Source organism: Dama dama, chromosome 3 (assembly GCF_033118175.1).
Source record: "Dama dama isolate Ldn47 chromosome 3, ASM3311817v1, whole genome shotgun sequence".
NCBI lineage: Eukaryota > Metazoa > Chordata > Mammalia > Artiodactyla > Cervidae > Dama > Dama dama.
In genome coordinates this window covers 71,448,672-71,469,038 of record NC_083683.1, presented here as the reverse complement: position 1 = coordinate 71,469,038, position 20,367 = coordinate 71,448,672, and the positions used below count along the sequence as shown (strand labels likewise).

At 54.9% G+C, this 20,367-nt stretch overlaps 1 protein-coding gene across 5 annotated transcripts; it reads right to left on the bottom strand.

The window, feature by feature from the left end:
- Positions 1–436: 436 nt before the first annotated feature.
- Positions 437–20,288, bottom strand: SMARCC2 (SWI/SNF related, matrix associated, actin dependent regulator of chromatin subfamily c member 2). 5 transcript variants are annotated; one of them, XM_061132292.1, is made up of 29 exons: positions 20,093–20,288; positions 18,000–18,119; positions 17,294–17,379; positions 16,754–16,835; positions 16,561–16,653; positions 15,894–15,963; positions 15,595–15,664; positions 14,787–14,862; positions 14,487–14,618; positions 14,270–14,385; positions 12,925–13,049; positions 11,612–11,671; positions 11,422–11,459; positions 11,018–11,148; positions 10,683–10,754; positions 8,923–9,036; positions 8,349–8,502; positions 7,631–7,723; positions 7,280–7,399; positions 7,130–7,192; positions 6,563–6,821; positions 6,163–6,324; positions 5,850–5,914; positions 5,487–5,622; positions 5,247–5,413; positions 4,444–4,578; positions 3,061–3,445; positions 2,318–2,734; positions 437–1,768 (listed from the first exon to the last, which is right to left on the bottom strand). In XM_061132292.1, the coding sequence occupies exons 1-29, from the start codon at positions 20,201–20,203 to the stop codon at positions 1,692–1,694; spliced, it is 3,729 nt and encodes a 1,242-aa protein (XP_060988275.1). In that variant the 5' UTR covers positions 20,204–20,288; the 3' UTR covers positions 437–1,691. The 5 variants fall into 5 exon arrangements, with proteins under 5 accessions (XP_060988275.1, XP_060988304.1, XP_060988282.1 ...); XM_061132321.1 differs by having other exon boundaries at positions 2,654–2,734; XM_061132299.1 differs by having other exon boundaries at positions 7,280–7,396.
- Between the last annotated feature and the right edge of the window lie 79 nt (positions 20,289–20,367).

The following is a 20,367-nucleotide window of genomic DNA, read 5'->3' as shown; positions in this document are numbered from 1 at the left end:
CCCTGCCATGGAAGGCCTTTTGTCAGGGAGCCCGGGAAGTGTTTACCAGAGCGAAAGTCAGGCCATATTAGTACTGCCTGGGCTGTCACTGCAGCGAGGCCCAGGGCCAACAATAACGAGCAGCCGAGATGCCTGCCTTCTCCCGCCTAATAAGGGAAGACATGAAGCCACCACTTCTGAAAGGATAAATAGACGAAATTTCCAGGTTGTGAGATGTCCTTCCAAATCTTAAATGGCTATTTTTAGAGCAGGTGAGAGCCTCTCCCCAGCTCCTGCAGTTGTTCAGCCCCGACAGCTGGGCTGCCTTTGGCCCGGTGTTGGCCTGGCGTCTCTGCAGCCCCGCCCAACGCTGCTGGAAGGACTCCCGGGTGCTGCCTCCCGCCGATCCCCCTGCCTCACTGCCATGGGTAAGGCAACACAGAAGGCATCCACAAGATGGAACGGAAAGCAAATTAATTTATAAAAAAAAAAAGGGGGAAAAGAAAAAATTTACAGAAAACTTTCGAACAGAAAAAAGGTGCCAAGACGCAGAGGAGGAGAAACGGGGGGCACGAGGGACAAAGGGCCTGGCGGGAGGGACCGGGAAGCGGAGAGCCTTGGATCACTGCTGTCTTCACGTCGGGGATGAGGAGGGGACGGCTGGTGCTCGGGGCACTGCAATCTGGGGAGCAGAGCTGAGCACGAGCTGCCATCGGGGGGTCGGCACGCCCCCAGGTCAGGCCCCCGTACCCAGCTGCCGTCCCAAATCCCAGCGAATTCCCCACCACCAGCCACGTCGGTCACGGTGGGAGGGAAGAGGCGACAGAGGGACCCACACGTCCCTCTGTAAGAAGGAGGTGCTTAAGTGCTTTTTTGACAATCCCATGTTTTAAAAACTTTCCATTCTTTTGGTGCTCCCCTCTCCGCATCTTCCGGGAGTCAGGCCTGGGAGGAGGCCACACAGCCCCACGTGCCCTTTCTTCCTCCACCACCTACCACGGGAATCCCCGAGACGTTTCCCCACCAAATAGACATACGCTGACATCTACTACGCAGGAGACTTTAAAAACACAAAACTGACATTCAGAGGGAACGGGGTCACTGGCTGAGCCGGGGGGCCTAAACAGGAACACTGAGGAAGCAGGAGACAGGAGTGGGAATAAACGGCGGCCAAGCGGGTGGGGGCTGACTCGCTAAGGAGGGCTGGAGGAGACAGACCCTGCCACTATTCTATCAGAGCTCTCCCCAGAACCTAAACACCCCTTTCCTAAAACTCACCTCCCTCCTCCAAAAAATGCAAAAGTTGGATTTTTCTCACTGGTTGGAGGGCTTTTTTAAATCTCTACTTCCTTTTAAAGGGCTTTTTTTTTTTTTTTTTTCCCCAATCCATAAAAAATGCAGTAGTTTTGTGGGGCTGTACCCTTAACAGTGGTTAATTAGGACCTTCCCCAGCCCTTCCTTTGAGGGCAGCGTCCCCATCCTATCTTCTCTCCCAGACATTAGAAACATCTTTTCCACAGTTCTTGAATCATCCGATATAAAAACGCATGCCCCTGACAGGCACTGTGGGGGCTCTGGAGGGGCAGGAGGACTTTCTTACGTAGTGATGAACTCTCCAGGCTGGGGAAGGGTCCCAGTGGTGGGGACGGGGCTGTTCCTGGAACCTTGATCTCCGTGGGGGGTGAGGAGGGAGAGAGATGTCGGGCGGCTCCTCACTGTGGGGGTGGCACGGGGGTGACTGTGCCTGGGCTCGGGGCCGTGGGGTCTGGAGGCAGGGGGGTGCCTGGGTCTGTGGAGAGAAGAAAGTTGCATCAGCTGAGGTGAGCAGGAGAGAGGGTCCAGACCCAGGCCACCAGACACACAGCCGGGCGTGGCATGCGATGGACGGAGATGAGAGTGCCCCCAATGGACAGCTTCCTTTTCCCAGCGCCCTCTCCCGCCACACGCTGGGAGAACTGCTGCACCCCTAACTGTCCTCCTGCCCCCCCCCGCCCCCCCCAGAGAACTCTCTACATGGGGCAGCTGGGCGTGATGGGGACAAGCAAACGTCATGCAAACAAGGAGCTGATTTTCCAGTTTACAACTGAGATGCTCTGTCACAGGACTCCTCCGGGACCCACCAGTGGAAGGCCCCAGCGTCATCCCAGGGGGCAGCTGCCAGGCTGGGGAATGGCGGGGGACAGCCAGGGAGGCCCTTCCCTCCTGTGTTCTAATTTTACCACAGCGTTCAAAAACAGGGTCCTGGAAGCCCTGGTCCCCAAGCCCCTCCCCCACCTGCCCTCCCCACCACCCCCCGTGGACCCCGCCCTCCCCCGTGCCCCTGCAGGACCCTTCTCACCTGGCAGCGGGCTGGCAGTGGGCAGCAGGTTGCCCTGAACAGCTGCCACAATGGCAGGGCTCTGGGCTGCGGCGGATCCGAGCCCCGGCCCGAGAGGCAAAGATGGCATGGTGGTGGTCGCCGGCAGGTTAGGGTGTGGAGGGTTCGCCATGGACACAGGCAGGTTAGGTGGGGGGAGCGTGGCCGGGGCGAACGGGAGATGGTGGTGATGCCCATGCAGGTTAGGAGGAGGGGGGAGGTTAATACTGATGGAGTCGGCTAGGCTACCAAATGGGATGATGGATGGCGCGGGAGGGGGAGGCGGCATGCCAAAAGGCAAACCCAAAGGAGCATTACCCGCCACGCCTGGGTGCCCGCTGCCTGGCACTGCCCCTGGCATCATTGAGGGAGTTTGTTGGTTGGGGAACGGTGAGGGGCCTGGGAATGAAGAAGGAGATGGAGAAGATTGGAGGCATACAATCTTACTCACCAACTCACTCTCACAGTGAGGATAACCCAGTCCCTCCGAGGCACCACCTTCCCTTTTCCTGATACTAGAACTGAGTGATAAATCCTTGGAACAAAATTCCAAAAATCTGGCTCGGGGGAGGGAGCCCTGTTGACTTAGGGAATAGCCACAGTAAAGGAGGACCTGTAGAAACTGAGGTCAATCCTTATCTCCAGCCCTATCACACCCTGCCCCTGAGAACTGGAACATTTCCCCGGACCCCGCCACTCAGCCAGTTTCAGGAGCCGCCACTCACCATGGGGTCCAGGGGGCGGCACCCCTGGTGGGACGGCCCCAGGCTGGGGGGCTCCAGCTGGTGGCTGCTGCTGTGGCCCCACAGTTGGCCCTGCCTGCCCGAGCTGCTCCGAGGGCCCCAAGCTTCCAGGAGGGGCCCCACTGCCCGCGGGAGCCGGGGCCACAGAGGCTGGAGCCATGGCCAAGCCGTGGACAGCGGGTGGCCCAGCGGTGCCCGGAGGCGGGACCGGCTGGGAGCCTGGGGGCAGGGCCGGCGGCGGCGGCGGCGGCGGCTGCTGGTGCATCTGCTGGAAGTGCTGCTGCCGGGCCCGCATCTCCGCGTACTTCAGCTGCTCCATGTGGAAGGCTTGTCTGTCGGCCAGCAGCTGCTGCCTCTGGTACTCCAGCTGCCGGATGATGGGGAGCTGTCAGCCGGCGGCAGGGAGCCCCAGGCGCGTACCTTGCCCCCCCTTTGTCTTCTGACAAGCCCAGCCTCCCACTCTGGCGATCCCCACACCAAACCGCAGCCTTGCGCCTGGCTTCCGTTGTTCTCGCCTCCCCTCCCCTCTCCAGATCCCCCCACCCGGTCTTCCGGCTGCCCGCATGGCTTCTCACTGTGGTGGACAAGTGGACTTAATCTGATGGTAGCCCTTGTTCATTTTCAGCTCCAAAGCTTTGAATCTGTCATTACTTTCATCTGGAAACCGACTCCCCCCCAACCAAGTTCCTTTAGTCAAGTCATGTTCTTTCCCTCCTTCAAAACTGAAGAAAAACACAATTCTTAGGAAGCCCTCCCAGATCACCTCACTGGCCTCTGAGCTTTGGCCTTCATTCTACTCTCACTCAGGACTTTCATACTTGATTGGAAATCTCTTAATTTGCATTTATCAGATACTTGAAGCATTAACCAACTTTGACGTCTCCATATGGGATATCTGATATCTTCAATTGAGGAGTTCAGGATCAGGGTCCTTGTCTTCTTTCTACTTCTTTTATATCTTCTAAGAATCAGAATGATTCCACACCATGTCCATCCTATTCCCTGACTTCACCCCCCGAACCTGAAGCCCTTACCCTCTCATCATGCCTTAAACCTGTCTAATCACTCAACAGTCACTCCGTAGCAAGTATACTGTGGACTAAGCAGCCTTCAAGGACCTGGAGATGCAGCAAAGAACCAACAAGAACTTGACCCTGGGGCTGACACTCTGAGGGACCTCAGTCTCCAGGCTGTACCTGTGGGGTCACGTGTCCCTAGCCACCCGGGCTGGCTCCTCCTGCCCTCGTCTGCTCTGCTGGGATGCCCTGCCGGCTTAGGTTCCCGGTATTGCTGCTCCCCTCGCCCTAAACTGAGGCCCAGCCCAGCGCCAACGTGGGGCCCCGCCACCCCCCGGACTTGACTCACCGCTTCCCGCTCCCGGTCCATGATCGTCTCTAGCTCCTCAAAGTGCCGGAGTTTGATTTCCAGCTTTTTCATCTGGGTCTCCACCAGCAGGGCCACCAGAGATTTGATCTTCCTCTCCTCAACGGCAGCCAAGTGCTAAGGAAGGAGGGTGGGGGTGGCCATCAGCGGGAGGACCCAGCTGAAGATGTTGGGCAACAGACAAGGGTGGGGTGGGGGCTGACAGGCTTTAAGACAGAACTTGCTGTGGTCACAACCCAGACAGTAGCACAGGCTTGAGTGGTATTTTTAAAAGAACATGAAAAAAGAGAGAGAATATCAAAGGATAAGACATGGTCAAATAATCGAGAGGGTGAAGACAGGCCCATTCAGGACTTCCCTGGAGGTCTGGTGGTTAAGAATCCACCTTCCAATGCAGAGCATGTGGGTTCGATCGCTGGCCGGGGAATTAACATCCCGTAGGCTGTGGGGCAAGTCCGCCCACGGCCCCAAGTGCCACAACCAGCGCCCGTGAGCTGCTGTTTCTGCAGCCTTCTCGCTCCAGAGCCCGTGCAACATGCCGCGACGAAGCCCCAGTGCAGCCAAATAAGTAAAATGTCTTACAATAAAAAAGTTACAAACAAGAAACAAAACAGGCCTAAGGATAAAGGCTTAAAAAAGATGAGAGAAGGGATGACCAAGTGTCCCTCTCAGGATCCGACGGGGACAGGAGACAGGCCAGCACTGGGTAAGGATGACAAGGCAGGCTCTCCGCCAGGGGACGTGCGACGAGGAGTGGCACCTCCTTCCCTGGGTCCGGGCCTCACCTTGGCCTTCACGGCGGCGGCAGCCAGGGCGGCGGCGGCAGCGGTGGAGAGGTTGCCCTCGCCGATGTCGCGCTCCACCTTCGTCTTCCGCTCCCCCTCCGACTCCACTGCTTCTTTCAGCACCTCCTCCTGCCCCTCCTTGGGCTCCTTCTCCTTCTCAGGATCCGCTGGGCCGGGAAGAAGGCCGTGAGCCTTGAGCCTGGCTTCCTCTCTGAACCCCGACCGCCACGCGCAGCTCACCTGTCGGGTCTCCATCACCCTTCTCTGACTCCTTCTCGCTGTCGCCGTCTTTCCCCTTCTCGTCGTCCTTCTTGGGTGGCTCACTGGTCTTCTCCTTTGCTTCTTCCTCCGCAATCCCAACTCCTTCTCGAGGTTCCTGGAGTCCCAGGGAAAGGAAAAAGGGGAGTGTCAGGGTGCTGGTTCGCACACAGAGCCCAGAACAGGAGCTGAGTTTACACCTCTCACTGGGGAGGAGATCTGGATCCAGGACGCAGCCCCATCCGAGCCCAGCCCTTGCCTGCCCGAGCTAAGCGGAGCCGGCTCCCCTTCCCTGGTCCACGCCGGACCCCTCTGCCTTCCCAGCCCGTGTCAATCCCGCTGTACCTTGGGTTCCTTCTTATCCTCTGTGGCCTGGCCCTCCGCCCGCGCCTCGTCAGTCCCGCTCTCCTCTGGGTCCAGGGGAAGAGGAAACAGGAAATGTCTGACAGCTGGTCTACCACACTCTTCCAACTGCCCCTTCTAGCCAAGATCTTACTGAGAGCCAGTGGGAAGCCACGGTACCTAAAGTAAAGCCCCACCAACTCACCCCATTGGTCTCACGCTCTGAGGTCAGGTGGAGGCAGGGATGGTGTGGGGAGGCCAGGCGGCTGAGGCTGCTGGTAAAAAGGCAGGAATTGGGGAACACGGCAGGCCTTACCAATCCTCTCCGGCTCATCAGAGGTGGTCCCTGCGATGCCACTGCTTTCCAGACCAAAGGCTGGGTCCGCCTTGCCTGTCACTTTGGCAGCTTCTTCCACTTTCCTAACGTGGGCCTCCACCAAAGCTGTGGGGACCTCTTCCTTCATTTTGGAGAACTCTTCTGTAAGACCCAGACAGGGGGAGGCTGGGAGCAGGCAGGCAGGCAGTTCTGGCACTCTCTGTGAGAGCTCCCTCACAAGCCCAGCTCTTCATCTCCACCTGCGTGGAGCTGGACCGTTGCCTGGGCTGATGCCAGCCGCAGACAAGGCCAGTAGGGGAGTGAACTTGAGGGGGTTCCACGGTCAGAGTACCCAGCCTTTCCAATGCAAACCAAGAGGGCTGGCAGCCCTGCGCGTTACCTAGGGCTGACTTCGCAGCAGCTGAGGCCACTCGAGGGTCGACGACAGAGGCCAGGAAGGCAACGGTGCTCATCACAGGGTTGCCGGACTGGCTGAAGGGGATGGGCTGGTAGGCCAGGGGGCCCAGGGAGGCCTGCGAGTCCTCCAGGTACGGGTCTTCGATGGGAAGCCGGAGGAAATGCAAGATGCACTCGTCCTGCGTGCGGCTGCCCACATGCTCGGACACCTTGTTCCAGTCGTCCTTGTACATCTCCAGCGCCTGCAGCAGCGATAGCCACACTCGCTCCAGCCACCGCCGCCCGCGAGGCCCCGTCCCCCGCCCTGCTGAGCGGCTGCCTCGGGGCTCTCTGGCCTGTGATACCCATGTACCCCGCCAGGCCCAAGGGGAGTCTCCAAGTAGCACTTGGAAAGGACAGGGGCTGACAAAACGGCCTCAGTCCCTGCCCGGCGCTGGCCCCGGCGCCGGGAGCAGAGAGACAGGCAGGATCACGCCCTCCCCGCTCCCAAGTGCAGCCGGCACCCTGGCCGCCCCGCTCCCGCAGGACACTCCCCCTCCCGGCCCGCTACCTCCAGGAGCAGCAGGGTCTCCTGCTCCGTCCACTCGCGAGTGGCGCTGGCTGCGGCTTTGCTCTGCATGGAAACGCAGGTGGGTCAGCGGGGAGAGCCGCGGCCTTGAGCGCCAAGGGGGCACCGACCCCGCCACCCACCACCCCGCACCTTGGAGGGCACGTTCTTCTTCGTGTACATGTCCGTGCGCAGCCCGAAGTTCTGCATGTCCGCCGGTTTCTCCTTGCCTTTGTCGGGGAAGCTGAGCATTTGCTGGGAAGCGGAGTTCTGCTATTTGTGGAAGGGAAAGAAAGAGGTGAATCCGAGTGACTGCCGGGAGCCAGGGGCAGAGAGAGAGAGAGAGAGGACAGACAGAAGGAGCTCCCTCCCCACAGCCAGGGACGCCCCTGGGGGACTTCCTCCCTCACTGCAGCGCCTGTGCTCTCGAGGCGCTTCTTCCCGGGCAGGGGCCCCCAGTAAAGGGGCGGAGAAGCGGCCCAGCGGGGTCTACACCCCACCTACCAGCTCTGGCTTGCCCTTAGCCGTCTCTGGCACCAGGTCATCCAGCTCTTTGCCCTTTCGCCCAGCCTTGGTATCAGCATCAACCTGGCGGCCCTGGGGGACAGAGCTTGGCGTCATGGAGGCTGGGCACAAAATGACCAGGCTGAGGCCCTGGAGGCCTCCAGACCAGACGCTGGGCAGCCCGAAGCTCGGGGGGCACTCATGCCACAGTTCCGTGTTCCCTTAATGCTTAATTAGATCCGGAATTGGCATGATATCCATTTGTATTCACATGTATCTTTACAGGTTCTCTTAGGAGCTGGACAAGTAGGTTCTAATCCTACATGTCTGACCCTGGGCAAGCCACATAACAATTTTTGTAATATATGAAATGGAAATGGAAAAAAATGGAAGTGATAAAAATTATGAAGCAAAAATGAAAAAATGTTGGAAATGTGACAAGGTTAAAAAATTTCATGCAACTGAATTGTAAGCCATTTTTCTCTATCTCCTCCCCAAGGACAAGCATCTCTTCTCCCTCAGCAAGTCCTTGCAGTCTTAGGTACAAAGGCTGAGAGAGGGTGCTAAATACATGGGGCTGATTCCTGTGGCCCTTTGCATCCCATGGAAAAGGAAGAAGCCTCAAAACACTCCTGAGACATTACCCTAAAAAACCAGAAAAAGAAAAGTCCAAAGAAGCCCGTCTGCCCCAGTCCCCCGTCCCGCAGCCCCTCTCTACCTGCGGGGTCTTGGGCTGCAGCGGCACCAGCCCGGACGGTGTGTCCGCCAAGACGTGGAAGTGAGAAGTGGGCGGAGGCCCCATAGGAGTTGGTCGACTCTCAGCATCCACCTGGTAGTTGATGAGACCCCACTGTTCTAGGAAGGCATGGACCCTGTGAGGAGAGAGGCGGAGACTGGGTCACACACAAGGAGAGGGCCGGGGGCAGGCTCTTCTCTGCTCCTTCTCCTCCCCAGGAAATACGGCCTCCTCCCGGCCCCACACAGCAGACAGCCCAGTCTCCATCTGCACCAGGGCCTCGCTCCACAGCCACCCAGGCGCTAAACATCGCTTCCTGCACCTCTCACCGGATACGCTCCTTCACCAGACGGGCTCCTTCTCCCTCCCGCCACACTACAGGGCGCGCCCTGCCATCCCCTAAGTCACCCTGACCCCAGCCTGAACTTGGCCTTTCTCTAGAGGCATCTTTCCTGCTCATCCCCGACGCGCCGTGCCAGCAGCCTCTCTGCTTCGGCCAAGAGGCATCTGTGCGCATCGCCCTTGAGCGCCTGCCACCCCTCAGCTGCAGACCCACCTCATGATGGCACAGACATCCCCCGCCAGGTTCCTGCGACAGGCAGTGGACGTGAGATACTCTTGGGGGTTCAGCCGGTAAGTGTCAATCATGAAGTTCCGATAGGCCAGGTAGCTTAGAGGAGAGAGAGAGGGACGATGAGAGGGCTGAGGGGTGGGAGGAATTGGGAAGAGGAGAACAGCCTTCATATGTGACAAAGAATGCCTCATCCGACTCAACATGCACCGCGGGTCTCCTGTGTGCTAGACGTGAGGGGTTCAGACCCTTGATGGGATTTTTCATTAAGTGAGTTATCTCCTTGGCTGTGTGTGCTTGGGGATGTTTCATCCAACTTTTTTTCTTGACCATTCCACATGGCTTGCAGGATCTCAGTTCCCTTACTGGGAACTGAACCCGGGCCCTGGCAGTGAAAGTCCAGGATCCTAACCACTAGGCTAACAGAATCCTAACCATGAGGCTAACAGATGCCTCATCCAACATTTGGGAAAGAAATCAAAAAGAGAAAGTGCCCTGAATTCCAAAGACAGATGTTAAAGGGAAGTCCTAGGGGTGCTTCCACCTAGGTAGCAGGGCACAGCCTTAAGAAGACATGTTTTGAAGGTGGGAAGGTCTAAGTTCAAATCCTAGTTCTACTATGATGACCTGAAAGTTCTGAACCTTAGTTACCTTAACTGTAAAATGAAGTGTCTGTTGAGAATAGAAAGGTCTGTAGAGATACAGAATAGTGCTGGGCACGCTCTACAAGCTCCAAAAATGGCAGCTATTGGGTGGTGTAGCGTAAAGTCTGAGAACATGAGCCAGACTACAGGACTCAGACCCCAGCTTTATGACTCACGAGCTGTGTAACTTTAAGCAAGTGACTGAAGCCCTCCTTGTCAGTAAACTGAGGATAATAAGACCTACCGCTAAAGCTGATGTGAAGACTGAATTAGTCAAGGTACGTGGGATACTTAGGATAGTAAGTAAGTAGAGATAGAGGGCTCTCAGTACATACAGGCGATTATCGTCACTTGTTATTTCACACCCAGAGTGCAAGGTGTGAAGAGTTCTAGTCCCAACCCTCCCTGCAGATCATGAACTCGCGTCATCTGTCACTGCTGCCTCTGGAGAGAGCAAGGCTTCTTCACACACTGCTTTCCCCAGCAAGAGGAGGGGAAGAGAACCATACCAGGCTGCGGGGAAAGAAATGGTGGAAGGGACGGGGACCCCGGAGCAGGGGGACGGGGAGCTGAGGAGCCGCTGGGAAGCCAGTGTGCTCAGCCCTCAGGGGGCCCGGGCTCAGCACCAGCTCCCACCTGCCCGACCATGTCTATCCTGGAACATTCCTAACCACAGAAAAATCACCAAACAAAAGCCAGGCAGGTTTGGTCTGAGGGGGAGCCTCGAAGGACATGAAGACGTCTGAGCCCCAGGCTCAGACGTTACAAAACACATCTCTCCATATCCTTTAATTCACAGAGATTACTTATGCTGGAGATATTTGCATTTTAGAGAGCACAGGTAATTGTGGATGGAAAGCTCTAAACCCTGTTAAAAGAAACAGAAGGAGGAAACAGCTGAGCCCAGGGGGGAGCGGACACTTGTTCTGAACACAAGAGCAAGCCTAACACAGCCCCTGGCAGATCCCAGAGGGCAGGGGTCCCAGTGCTGGGCCAGGGCTGCCTGTGAGCAGAGAGCATGGGCCTGGCTCATGTAAGGAGCCAAGAAGTGTTTGCCCAACTGGATCAGGAGGAAGAGAACCACGAGCGGGAGGGCCTTACATTTCTGGAGTCTTGGACTTGTTCTTGCCATTGAAGAACTCGGGGAGAGCCCTCCGTTCGATGGCGTGAACACTGCAAGAGAAGCCAGGGAGCAATGAGAAGGCTCGAGTGGAGAGAGGGGACCCCAAAGATGTGAGGGGGACCCCAAAGGAGGAAACGTCTGGAACAAGGGGCAGCAAGCAGGAACGGGAGGCCTGGATCTGAGAACTAGACCAGGAGCCCCCCTACAGCTGAACGGGACCGCAGCCTTGCTGGCTGAGGCGGCGGGAGAAGGAACGCGCTGACCCGTGGGCACGGGAGAGTGAGGCGCTGGTGAGGGCCTGGAGCGGCGGTACCTGTTGTAGTCAAACCAGGCCGCGTAGCTGGGGATGATGATGTGGTGGGTCTGCTCGGTCACGTTGTCCTCGTGCAGCTCCGGGTTCTTGGTCTGCTCCCCCTTGGTGCCCGGGCTGCTCTCGTCCTCGTCCTGTGAGCACGCAGGCCGCTGGACCCTCGGCCCTCTCGTTCAGCCCACGGCAACCCCCCGCTTCTCCCCCACCCTGGGAACGTGGGCACGAAAGATGGGATGGGATGGCACAGTTACGGGCCTTGGGACTCGGAAGGCTCTGAGGTTTGAGCAACAGTGAGAATGAGTTCTAGGCTGGGAAGAGTCTGGGCAGTGGACGGTCTGGGTGAGAGGAACTCTGTAATCACGGGGCAGAACCCCAGGGAGAGCCGGGGCTCTCTAAACCGGCTCTACCTTGCCCAGCGCCTCCATGCTCTCGTCCTCTTGTTCATCTGGAAGAGACAGCAAGACAGAGGTTGGTGCTGCCTGAGGGTCCGGAGAACGAGTGCGCTTCTGGAAAGGCCCCAGCAGGCCAGGGGCAGGGGCTGGCCTCCCGCCCCCGCCTCTAGGCGCTGACTGCCTTGCCCGGGGCGCCCCATCTTACCCAGGTCGGTCATGGTGCCGCCTTTGACTGGGGCTGACTCCGAGTCCTTCTTAGTGTTGACTGCCAGGGGAGAGAGTCCTTTTAACAGACACGTTCTGTCTAAATCAAGCCCTCACCTCTCCACTGTGAGCAGCTCCAGAGCGCTCACCTTCTCCCAAAGCTTGCTCTGTCCGTCACAAAATGACCAATCACAATCATTCCAGAGCTTGAAACTTCTCCCCTTGCCCCGTCAAAAATTCACCTTACTCAACCTTTTTCTTATAAAGAAGCGTCTTCTACCCTACGAACATTCACCAGTCACTCTTGTCTTTGGGCCCCTGATCTCCATACAGAAGTCTGCGAGCTCCTTCTGGACTGACAGAGTCTGACCAAATCATTCTGGAGAGGAGTGGCTGGATCTTAAACATTTTTGAAAGCAGAGGACATTTTCCTCCACTGAATTCATACATAGAAGCTCACAGAAAACAGAGAGAGGAGAGCTGCTCTGATGGAAGAAGGGGTGAAAGCTGGGACTCCTCTCTCAGGGGCCTTCCCCGCCCTCCTCCTGAAACCCACGCCTGGTTGTCTGTGGAATACTGACATAAAGCAGTACCGCAGAGCAGTGGTCTCCAAAGTGGGGACGCAAAAGAGGGTCCACTGGGATACAGGCTGAGAATATCAGAACCTCTTTTTTTAATCTTATCCTCTACATTTTCCTAATTTTACATAAGGCATGTGTTTTATAATGTTCTTAAAAGTAGTGGTGAACACTACATGTGTATAATTTGTGCTCAAGTATATCTTACTGATGTTGAAAGTGAAAGTCGCTCAGTCATGTCTGACTCTTTGCGACCCCATGGACTGTAGTCCATGGAATTCTCCAGGCCAGAATACTGGAGTGGATAGCCTTTCCTTTCTCCAAGGGAATCTTCCCAACCCAGCGATTGAACCCAGGTCTCTCGCATTGCAGACGGATTCTTTACCAGCTGAGCCACAGGGAAGACCAAGAACACTGGAGTGGGGAGCCTATCCCTTCTCCAGGGGATCTTCCCGACCCAGGAATCGAACCAGGGTCTCCTGCGTTGCAGGTGGACTCTTTACCAACTGAGCTGTCAAGTGCGTAATAAAAAAAGTTTGGAGACAGCACGGTCCGTGACTCAGACATGGAAACGAAATCAGAGGATTGTCTGTGGTGATGACAATGGTTTCAATAACCAGCTAAGTTGAAGGGAAAGAGTCTCTATACTTGGAGCTGGGCCTGGGAAGGCATCCCACCCAGCAGGGTTGAACACAGGCCGGGCAGGGGCCGCCCAGGAGCCTGGCCTGGCCCGTACCGGTCTTGGGCAGCGTCACCTCCTCCACGTTGGGGACGGGCGAGGGCTCGTCCATGTCCTTCGTCAGGTCTTCCTGCTCCTCCTCTCTGTGGCCTCGCTTGGACTTGGTGTAAGGGGTTGAGGGGCTGCGGAGGAGAGGGAGCGCCCGTGACTCCAGGCATCCTCGGACAAGGGATCCCTGGAAGGTGAGTTCAATGGAAAGGAAGCAAGAAAAGCTCCCAAAGGGACTGAGGTACAACGTGATAAACGTAATTAACACTGCTCTACGGTGCACACGGAAGCTTCAGGAGAGTAAATCCTGGCTTCCCTGCCGGTCCAGGGCTTAAGAATGCAGGAGACACGGGTTTCATCCTCGGGCCGGGAAGATCCCACGTGACACGGAGCCCCTAGACTCCCACCCAGCTTCTAAGTCCGTGCTCTAGCGCCCGGGAGCCGCAACCAGGGAAGCCGCTGAGCTCTGCGCCCTGCAGCGGGAGAAGCCACCTCAGCGAATGGGCGTGCTCATCACCACTGAGAGGAGCTCCCGCTTGTCGCAACTAGAGAAAAGCCCATGCAACAGTGAAGACCCAACACAGCCAAAAAACAAAGAAATAAATAAAAATTAAAAATAAAAAGAGAGAGTAAGTCCTGAGAGTTCTCAGAACAAGGAAAAACATTTTTTTTAATTTATTTTTCTATTTCTTTAATTTACTATCTACATGAGACAAAAGATGTTTGCCAAATGTACTCTGATAATCACTTTACAGTGTATGCAAACCAAGTCATGATGTATTCCTTAAACTTCTACAGGGCTGTATGTGAGCTACACTGCAATAAAACTGCAAGGAAGGGACTTCCCTGCTGGTCCGGTGGTTAAGAATCCACCTTCCAATGCAGGGAAGTGGGCTCGATCCCTGCTCCAGGAACTAAGATCCCACATGCAGCAGGGCAACTAAGCCCATGCCACAACTACGAAGCCTGAATGCCCTAGCGCTCGTGTGCCATACTAGAACGCCCACGGGCTGCAGGGAAGATCTTGAGCAACCTCGAGCACTGCAACCAAGACCAGACGCGGCCAAAAATAAACTAATTTAAAAAACAACTGCAAGGAAGAAAAACGGGAGAGAAGACCCTGACGGCAGAGCTGAGCAAAGAAGAAACTGATCACTACAAAGTGGGAGAGGTGAAGACCTTTCACCCGCAGATTAAGCTCTCTGAGCTTACTCCAGGCCAGGACCGCAAGTAGACACTGGAGAGCTATAGATCTCTTCTTGCCTTGCAGGCCAGCGCCTGGCAGTTACAGGAGGGGATCTGTCCTTCCTTCCTTAACTAGTGTGTGGACAGGGGCCGGTTGGGGCTGGCCTACCCCTTCTTAGCATTCTTCTTCTTGGCTTCTGGGGTTGGTGACGGTGAGGGGGAGCGCTTCCTCTTCTTATAGTTGCCCCCCTTCTTGTCCCGTCGGTCTGAGTCTGGGCTGTTCACCTATAGGTTGAAGAATTGGGGCAGATGTCAGCCAACAATCTCCAGCGAAGACTGTTCTGAGACTTGGGCTAAGTGCTCAGGAGAAAAGAAAAGGTTTTCACCTCATCTGTCAGCGTCTTGGCTGAAATCTTCTTTCGGCGGGAGACAGGGTTTTTGTCATCATTTACTTCGTAGTCTTCCTCATTCATCCATTCATTGAAGGTGTCTGTGTCCAGGATCCATTTTGCATGAACCTGAAGCACAGAGGGAGACGGTCCTGGGAGAGGCCTGGAAGCCCTAGCTCTGTCTGGGGACCCTTAACAGAGGAGCCCAAGGGCCCAGGAGCCTCTCCGTTCACCTCCAAGAGCAGTCTGGCCCCGGGATTCTTCTCGGGGGAGGGAGGACGGACAAGGAGAGCTCACCTTCCGAGGCTTCTCAGGAGTTGGAGCATCTTCCACAGATGCTTCAATTTCACTGGCTGGGATCCATGTGTCATAACTGCCATGGGAAATTGAGCGTGAAGCACAATCAACGGGACAGAGTTGTGGAAAAATAAAGGGCAAACCTTTTACCTTTCCCATTTACAAAAAGGAGCGGGTTGTTGGGTTACTTTTTGTACGGTTTGTTGGGTATGATTATTTTTTCCAATTAATATTGGGATTCTTTTCACTATACAGTAATAAAAATGATTACAAAACATTTCAAAAATAGAAAAAAGGAATCATCCTAACACAAGCATTTGTGACATTCAGTATATATGTTTTCCCCAGTAACTTTTTTCTACAATTTTTTCCCCTATTATTTTGTTTTTACTTAAGGGCAAGGATACTACCTGTCATTTTACATTCTACTTTTTGCAATACTTACCTATAAATTATGTATGGGAACTCTATCACTTTAAATACTGTAAAATAGCCCACTGACTAGATACATAAATTTGCTGAAACATTTCCCCACTGTTAAGATATTGAGATTATTTCTAATGTTTACTTACCAAAACTCACACTAGGACAACCATCTCACACACAAAGCCCCAATCCTTTCAGCCTAAGCTTTGTCCAGTAAGCCCAAACTTCCCACAGAACAGACAGAGGGTTCGCATAATAGGAGGGAGAACAAATTAACAGAGCAAAAAGCAGCTCTCAAAGAGCGCCTTCTGGCTTTACTAGATGCTCTAGGGCTTTTCAGTCTGGCTCTTGTACTTATACCTGTCCCAGATCCCATCCTCACCTGTCAGGATAGTAGCCCCAGTGCAGAAGAACCTGCTTATCTCTCTTCATGACCGGCCGTACCCATTCCTCTGGGGACAGAGACACAGCAGGATGAGACATGAGCTAAAAGGGCACAGATACCAGAGAACCCCGCACACACCACCTGCTGCAGCAGGGGCCGCGGGCTACGGATGGAGGCGGCACCAAGAGTCAGGGTTCTAAGGAGGGACGAGCCCCGGGACTGCACAGCTACTGAGTGGTCCTCCATCTCCTAGCCCAGGCCATCCACTGCAGTGACCAAGAAAACCCAGGTCTCACCTTCCTCCAGGTTCCCTGGAACGGGATACACAACGTGGGAAGCACTGTTCTTATCCTCAGTGACCGTTCCCTGGACGACATACAGACAGGCAGGTAAGTGTGGTCCCCCTTGAATCAGTCATGAATGTAAATAAACCAAAGTAAGATTTAACTGCAGCTCTGCCTTCATAATCATATGGTAACAGAATGGTATGAAGGTTGGTTTGCATTCTCTAAATACACATCAGCTGAGTGGCAGAAAGAAACAGCTGGGACTTTGCGAATAATGGAGAAAAATCAAAGAATTTTAAATTGCTACAGATAAACCTCTGAACAGATACTCTGTTACACATGTGAAATGAACAATCAAGTTTATATCCCTGTATGTCCCAATGACATCTGCTTGTAATTACAGAGTTCCAGAGAGCAAAGATCTCACTGATCTGAAATCAGGCAATCTCTAGCTCAGTGGAAATAGATGCTTTCCCCCTCAGGCCTGTGCAGTCTCTAGGGACAGTGCGCTACACCTGCCAAGAACAGGAATGGGAGAAACGGAAACAGAGGCTTCAAGCTTTAATTCTAATATTCTTCCAAACAGGCGGGGCTACCCTGGGGCTGCTGCTTGTATGCAAAATGTCAGAGAAAGAGTTACGGAATTTCTAAAACCTCTCCTGACCCAACCACTCACCTGATGTCTCTTAATAATGTCTTTTAATTTCCCTAGCAGTTTGGGTTCAATTTCTGGGCACAGAAAAATGTTAGGTCGAGACAGGCAATTATTCTGTGGGGAGAAGAAATAAGTGGGATGAGAACATAGGGAAGGGGTGTTTTGGATTCTCATCCAGGGAAGGGAGATAAGTGGGGGAGTTCTTGACTATTACCTGCACCAAGGACTTCTCAATGGTCATGAACATTTCCACATTGCGGTCCATGCGTGATGGATTCTGGAAATCGTAACGCCGCCTTGTAAAGAAGCAATAATCTAGTGAGTGGTATAGCTCAAGTCTGGGGACGAGGTTAGCATGTGTGATTGTTTTAACATGGGAGATCAGGAGGCAATTTTGCCCTCAGCTGTGCCAAAATCACCTGGGATCTGGGGTTCACTGATCTCAACTACACAAGTCACTTTGTAGTTAGTCCGAAAGGACAAAGAAAGGCTTGAGATGGCAACCTAAGAATCCCTTTTTCTCTACAATACACACACTGACACGCATATACATATTCACGCATTCTGAGAGACTCCTGGCTCTGACTCCCAGCCACTTTTCTGACCTAGCAGGTCAGGTCTGCTGATCTAGCAAAGTAAAAGACTTGTAAGAATGTCTACCCTCTCCCACCCTGCAAAGACCCCAGGGAATCATAAAGGGGGATTCCCTTTAAACTAAATGTAAGAAGTACAGAGAGAAGAGAAGGCCTCTCACCATCCCTGGTCACTCTTGAACTTGTAGGCAGCTGCAAGTATGTGGCATAGGGAGCCTCCTGCTTTGAAATCTAAGAAACATTTGATCTACAAAATTGAGACAGGGAAGAAGTATGTTAAGAGTTACATCCTAAATTCTCTTATGATTTAACAATTCTTTCACAAAATCTTATGCTGGACTGATCTCCCTCTCAAAGCTGGAATTCCTTAACCCCTGTGCCATTCTATCTTGCAGCCTAGAAGAGGGGAGAGAAAGAAACCACCGTTCACAAAGCCCCACCACGTCCCTTGCCGGATTCCCTTTGCTGGGTTACCTCGTTAATCATTATAGGTTATACCTACAATGGAGGTATATTAATCGAGAGATAAAGGAACCAAGACTCAACGGCATAAATGGCTTGTCCAAGACGACAGAGACACCAAGTGGTGAGCCAGGATTTGAACACAAGAGTGTACAAATCCAAACCTCACACGCTTTCCACCATGCCCTGAGTTTCATGACTGAGTTTAGACACTCTGAGAAAACCTGTTGCATGAACTATTACTAGGACAAAAGGGATGGCAAACTGGGGGCTCTGCAGAGCCAGTAACACCCCAACCAGGGAAAGGGATGGTAGGAAGTCACCCAAACCTCAGAAACTAGAAGATTTACAAAAACACAAAAGACAACTCCTCCTCGGATTTGCCCCCTCGCTTTTTGCACTCACCGGCAGTTTAGTGAGCGGTGCATTGCTGACATGTTTGCCAAAAACTTCTTCCTGAAATTGTAGCAACTGTACAACCAGGCTAGACAGGGACTTGTTGGTGGGTGGTTCGGCTTGTATATACTGGGGAAACAGGGAAAAGGAAAGAAAAACAGACCCCAAATCAATTTTCCACCGTATCCCTTATTTCTCCCCCAGGAGCTCTGGAAGCATCTGGGATAGAAATCGTGTCCTCTCCCCCCACACGCCTCATCTCTTAGAAAGAAACTCGCAGAAGGCAGGCCTGAGGTGCCCCTCACCAAGAAGATGGAATTCAACTGCCTACTACCAGTCTTGGGTGCTGAGGGTATAGGCAGCTTCCTACTCTCCCCCAAATACACCCTAAAAATGGAGCTGCAGGATCCTGATCTTTAGCCAATGGCACCAAGAGTTGTAAAATTCTGAAGATTCATAGGGATCAGGCCACAGAAGCACCATCTGGAATGCGCTAAGGGAGACAGCAGTCTCCTTCTTCGAGTAATGGTGTGGAAGGTCAAGATTCCCCCTATAATACAGCCTGATAAGAAAGGTGCAAAGAAGCAACACAGGGCACATGTCTTCACATGCCCTCCTAGAAGGGAAAAGAGAAGCTACTGCCCAGCCAGGTGGGCAATAGCGAGACAGTATCTACGCTTTCTGAGGAAACTGTATTGGACACAGGCGACCCTGGGCCTTCTTAAATATTTCCATATTGTGCGACCTAGCATCCTAGCCTTCAGTTCTCATGTAAAACTGTGCAAAGAGGCTAACCTTACCTTTTGATCCCCTTTTCCTCAACCCCGACCTTAGAAAAAAGTGCACCTTTTGGTGGGAGGTGTAAAGAGATCCTTGAAAGAAAAGGTAGATGACAAAGAGCTAAGAGCTTGACAGCTGAACTAGGTCACAGGCTGTCAATCCCCCCAGGGCCAGACACTAAGCCCCTAGACTGATCTCCTGTCCAAAAGGTCAAAGGTAGAAGCCTGGGAGTCAGAGCCTCACGCTGGGGTAGAGACAAGCCACAGACCCAGCAGCTGTTGGTCAAGCTCTGACACCCAGAGAGACCCCTGAGAACAGGGCCGGACTCATAACCGGGATCAGAGAGGCGTTCTCCTCCACCGGCCCATTGCACTTCTGACAGGTTGCAGAGAGGAGCAGGAAGAACTGGGGAGCTGAAGGAAAGTCCGAGAACCTCTTATTGGGGGTAGTGAGAAGGAAGAGGCGCAGACCCTCTCCAGAGAAAAGCCCTAGGCAGAGATGTCCCTTTCAACCAGGCCTAGAGACAAAGACAGCACTAGGAAGAGGTCTGGTATAAAAGACAGGTAAGGCTTGAACCCTTTGTTCACTACCTTATTATCTCCTGCTAGGGGACGGGGGACTCCAGACACAAACTGCATCCTAGTCTCTGAACCCCAAACCCAAGGCAATGCAAGGCCAGGTGGTGGGGTGATTTCGTTGTGAAGTTGAGCAATGGTTTTAGAAGGGGTAGCTGCCCAGGAACTCCTATACCCTGACTCCCAAAGAGGTTCTGTTACCCCCTTGTACGGAGATGGGGGTCGGGCGGTAGACAGGTGATCCCGGGGTGGGGGCCTTTTTCAGGCTGGTGAGCAGTGGAGGGCCTGCTCTGGGGCTGTTTACCCTCCGGCTTTCATCATCTTGCTCTGAACATACACAAAGCGGCGGGCGAGGCCTCAGCCCTGCTGGTACCTGGCTCCGCGGGGAGCCCTGGCGGGCACCGTGGCGGGCACGCTCGGGCGGCGGGGCGGGGGTGGGGGGGACATTCGGCGCCCGTCCGCCCGCGGCCGTCCCTCCCGGAAAAGCCCGGAAGGCGATGGCTTCTGGAGGGTGGGCAGCTGGCACCGGGACCCGCCGCGCCGGCGGAGAAAAGCAAGGGGCAGAGGGCGCAGCCGCGGGGGCGGCGGCCGGAACCAGGGGCGGGGGTGGGGGCGCGGGCGCTGGGGGAGGGGCGCGGGCGGCGGCGGGCGCGCGGGGGAGGGGCCGCGGGCGGGCGGGCCGGGGGCGCCGCGGGGCCGCGGCCCCTTTGTCCCGCCCCCGGCCCCCGCGCGGCCCTGCCCGCGTACCTTCTTGTAGTTCTTGCCGAGCCACAGCCGCACGTTGTCGAACTGGGTCACGGTGTCCGCGGCCTCGTAGTACTTCACGTTGGGGCCGCCGTCCTTCTTCCGCACCGCCATCTTCTCGGGCTCGGGCCCCGCCGCCGCCCGCCCCGCTCAGCGCAGCTCCCGCCTCCTCCGCCTCCTCCTCCGCCCGCCTCCCGCCGCCGCCCGCCGCCGCGGCCGCCGCCGCCCGCCGCCTAGGCCGGCCCCGGCCCGCGCAGCGCCCCCTGCCGGCCGGCCGG